Below are 5,114 nucleotides of genomic sequence, written 5' to 3' on the forward strand. Positions count from 1 at the left end.
ATAGAAATGTTTAAAAATTATGTAAACAATAAATCATTCTTTTCATAAAAATATATTCCTTAATTTGGAAAATATAATTGATGTTCAATATATATTAATAAAAATATATTAGATCAAGCTTAAAACTGAAGATAACAACCCCCACACAACGGTATTTATCACAATTTTTCCAATACATTTTCAGGTAATTATTTTTAAAATTCCATTGACTTCCAAGTAATTTTTGAACTCTATGTCTTGAACTACCACAAATATTCTTCATGGATTTCTAGGTAGCCCAGGTGCTTCAAACATATACTTCACCAAATTATATGCAAACAACTATGATGACTAATATTCAGCAAACCACTGATCAGAATTTTCAAGTTATACCCATTTTCTATACTTATATTGTAGAAACTATACTATATAGTATATAGTATAGAAAATATATGTAATTATATTTATTACTGCCATGCCAGGAAAAGAAAAGAAATATAAGACAATTACTTATGGTACATAAATCACTGTTGTGCTACAATTAGTGAACTTATAACACATAAATGATATGGAAGAACATGTTCCAAATTCCCCTCAATACTTATTGTTCATCAAAGAACAACATTGTTGGAGAAAAGTATTGCAGGTGTTCCATTAGTCTCTAAATAAACCAAGATAGGAGACAAAATTATCCTGCCTAGAAAAACATAAATTAAAAGACAGATTCTGCACATTTAAGAATTGATAGTACCATCTTCAGATGGGAGTTATAAACTGAGTTTGATGTATTATTACACTGTTAATGTCACAAGTACATAGGTCATTCTCTTCCCATTAGTCTTCTAACGGCCTCTCTTATGTCTTTGTTTCTTTAGGTATAGATGAGAGGGTTGAGGCTAGGTGTGACAGCAGTATAAAACAGGGAAATAAACTTCCCTTGATCTTGAGAATTTTCTGTTGGTGGTTGAAGATAAATGCAGAGAACTGGAATGAAAAAGAGGGAAACAACCAGAAGATGGGCTCCACACGTCCCAAAGACTTTCTGATGTCCAGTAGTTGACTGCATCCTCAGTGCAGCCTGAGCAATGGCACCATAGGATGTTAGAATGAGGACAAGAGGTGTGAGAACAAAAATAGAGCTTGTGACCATGAGAGTCAGCTCATTAGCATGAGTATCAACACAGGACAATTTCAGGAGTGCTGGAACTTCACAGAAGAAGTAATCCACTTGGTGATGTCCACACAGGGGTACCCAGCAGGTAATGAGGGAATGGAGTGCTGAGTTAATAAAGCCACTTACCCAGGAAGCCACAGCTAAGGATTGGTAGAGTCGAGGGTGCATGAGGACAGCATAATGCAGGGGTTTACACACAGCTGCGTAATGGTCATAGGACATCACCACCAGCAGGACACACTCTGTGGTTCCCAGAGCAAAAGCAAAGTAGAGTTGAATCATACAAGCAGCATATGAAATGGTCTTCTCTGAGTCCCAGAGGTTAACCAGCAATTGGGGGCTGGAGCTGGTGGTGTAGCAGAGATCCAGAAAAGAGAGGTTTGAGAGGAAGAAGTACATGGGAGTGTGGAAACGGGAATCCAGGTATGACAGTATGATGATGAACAAATTACCTATCAGTGTCATCAAATAGAACATAGAGATTTCAACAAAAAGAGCTGTTTCCAGGTTAGGCCAATGAGAAAAGCCCAGTAGAATGAAGTATCCTTCAGAAGTTCCATTGATTTTTTCCATTGTTGTCTTCTATTACCTGAGGAAATAAAATCAAATTATCTCAAAGAATATAAGAAAATGATCCAAGAATCATAGGGACATGGAAAAAATAAAGAAAAAAAAAACAGTTTTTAAAAGCCTGCCACTGTTGAATACTATGATAAGTAGGGCATTAAGTGAAATTATCTCAGTAATTGAACAATAATAGAATCTTGAAGTTCATATTTGATATCAATGTAATAGTAAAATATATTGGTGAAAACTTAAGTACTGCCTATACCAGTATATTACTTAATAAATATAAAAAGGAATGATGACTTTAGGAAGACAAAAATGGATACCAAATTGGTAGATGATAATTTGACAAGGAACAGGTTTATTACATAGTCTAAAATATCTGTTCACCATTTACTTGGTAATACAAAGTGAAAGATTGTAATTATATATTTTTTAGTTGCAGAACCTGGTGGACATCCCCATAACCAGGTGATGAGTGTCAGCATCAACAATGTTGAGAAAAAACAACATTATGGGGATACTGATGTGATGCTCTCAACAGGACACAATACTGCTTCAGTCATATTTCTGCCAAGAATGCAAAGTCTAATTCTAATAATGAACAAACTTGACCCAACTCAAAAGAATGCAAAGTCAAATTCTAATAATGAACAAACTTGACCCAACTCAAAAGAATGCAAAGTCTAATTCTAATAATGAACAAACTTGACCCATCTTAAAAGAAACAAAACACTCTACCTGTACTCCTCAAAAATGTCAAAGTCAATAATATCAGTGACAATTGAGAAACTGGTTTATGATAAAGGAGACCAAAGGGGCACAATAGCCTAATTTGTGATTCTACAAAAAAAAAAAAAAAAAAAAAAAACTACTAAAAATTATTGAGACCATTGGAAAAATGTAAATATAGACTACTGATTAGATAAAATTATCTCCCCATTAAATCAGCTGATTTTTAAGTGTACATATTTTACATACAATGCTATTCTTTAAAAATTAACACAAAAAGACACTATATTGGTGGAACATAGCCTCTCCAATTCATCTCACGTGCTCCAAAAAAAATAAAAATGATGGATAGATAGATTGACAGATAGCTGGAGACACAGACCAATAGATACATAGGTAGATGATAGAAAACTGGATGAAAAAACAAAGATTTTCAGGGAAACAGTTTACTAAGGCACAAACTAGGTAAATGCTACATGGTGGTATATTGTACCACTTTTTCTAATTGCTCTTTAAGTTTGAAATTTTACTACAAGAACATACAACATAATTTCATTTACCACATCCAGATATTTGTCTTTTTGTAGAAAAAAAAGTAACACCAACAATTTAAGTTAAAATTCATTCTCAGGTGAATTTTAATTGGTATGTAAATAGTAATTAAAGAAATAGCTAATTTAGCTGAGAAAGAAAACTTCCATGAAGCAATATTTGTTACCAAACAGAACTTTTGTTACTAAATGAGTGATTTCAGTTTTCTTTTCAGCATTTTTAGGTTAATATCATTTATGTGACAATAAAAACCATAATAATTACAATCCTGTTAATCATACATATGGTTGAAAATACAGGAGGAAAAATTCTTAATTTTGTAATGATATTAAATTATTTATATAGGATACAAGATATTTAGATTCAATTAGATGTGCTTATAGAAAGAACTTTATCATTTTATTTGTGCATTTGGACTCAAAGATACTTTCTAACTGTAAAATAAAACACAAATAGAGATAACAAAAAGAGACACATCTTGCAATAATTTAAGATTATTAATATATGAACAAGATAGAAATCTTGATAAATGAATATTCAAATGATCTGTAAAGATTGGATGAGTCTAAATTTGGAAAGAAAAATTTGTAGAGAAAAGAACAAAATTCACTGACAGCACAGACAAAGAAAAGGTATGGAGAGGAACCTGGTGATAATACTTAAAGTTGGAAGAGGGCATCACGGGGATGAGAAATTGAAACCCCTGGTCTTGAGGTCATTACATGATATCTTTTTCTCTAGGATAATAAATGTTATGGTATTTAAATTCTAAGCACACGCTCTAATTACTACATATTTAGAAATTTTCAGTTTAGAGCAGAACTGTGAATATCTAATGAAAACATAAAACAGATTAGGTCATTTAATATATTGTAGGTAATGAAACTTACTTTTGGTTTTAAAAATAACACATATATTTGTGAATCTTATGTAATATCTTTTCTCCTGCAGTTTTTCAATCTGCATCTTAAATATTAATATTCCCTTTTGTTATATAGTTATTTTAGCAATGTATACCCCACCATTTGAGTTTCCTATTTTCCTCTGAATACATGGTCTCCTCCCAATTTGTCATATCCTTTTCTCCTTTCCTTTCTTGGCCAATGCATTCTTTCATGATTCCTCATAAGCCATGACAGAAAAAGAAAAAGGTTACCTCAGAGCCACCTGTGGTTTCCTCTTTTTGTTGTTTCTTAGTTTGTTATGTTCTATAAATGCACCTCTAATACTAAAAAGAAAATGTTGGGAGTAGCTAAATAAGTGGGTTTCAGCAAGAAAATTTGAAGCATTCAATTTGGCTCCAGTCTTTAAGACTGCTCAGATTTAGTAATTCCTAATGATATTGGTCATGAACAGAATAATTCACCAGTTGTTACACTAGCCTAGAATAATAGCTTCAACTCAGAAACTGTCCAGTTTAATCAGTGACTACACTTAAAAAAAACTTTCTTAAAAGTTACAACTGAATTAAAAAATAGCAATAATCAAAGAGTAAATCACAAGTATTTCTTCACCATAGACCACTGCCATTTGAGGGATAATGGTAATTTTCTAAAAGAGTGTTAAAATTTCTTTAGAATGGGAAATAATACATATAAAAAGTTTGGGCCTAAATGTTGTAGTTATTTTCTCATAGAGACGTAATTTTCTTTGTCTTTTACAGGGCTTCCATGACTTAGTTCATTAACTAAAACAAAGTGGCAGTTGTGAAATAACTTTATACAGTGCATGAACTTTCTTGACTATTTGTAAACAAGAACATAAAGATGGGGAACTTGAGATGGGGAAAATTTCATTTTTTCAGATACAAAAACGTGAAAGTAGAAATCTTATGTTTTAACTTTCTTATTAGTGGAAGGAAGAGAAATAAAGATCTGCTCCAATATTGTTCTTATTGGCTGTGGATGACTTCTCCACTGTAGGTTTAAAAGTTAGCAATGTGGAGGGAAAGGGGTTGCTTTTCCTATCTCTTTTTTTTCCAGACAAAACCTTTTGATCTTGATTATATTACTTCTTTCATATTCTTACCTAGTACTCAAATGGTACTGAAACAACTTCTTTCAATTCTATCATCCCATGTCTGTCCACGTTCCCGTATGTCATCTTCCTT

The 5,114-nt window shown here is 32.3% G+C and overlaps 1 protein-coding gene across 1 annotated transcript; it reads right to left on the minus strand.

The window, feature by feature from the left end:
• Window positions 1-850: 850 nt before the first annotated feature.
• Window positions 851-1,726, minus strand: LOC124075508 (olfactory receptor 2J3-like). The gene has a single exon (XM_046418950.1). It carries the CDS (start codon window positions 1,724-1,726, stop codon window positions 851-853), a length of 876 nt encoding a protein of 291 aa, XP_046274906.1.
• Window positions 1,727-5,114: the final 3,388 nt, after the last annotated feature.

Source organism: Marmota monax, unplaced genomic scaffold (assembly GCF_021218885.2).
Source record: "Marmota monax isolate L192 unplaced genomic scaffold, Marmota_monax_Labrador192_F-V1.1 WCK01_AAM20220418_F8-fsc00956, whole genome shotgun sequence".
NCBI lineage: Eukaryota > Metazoa > Chordata > Mammalia > Rodentia > Sciuridae > Marmota > Marmota monax.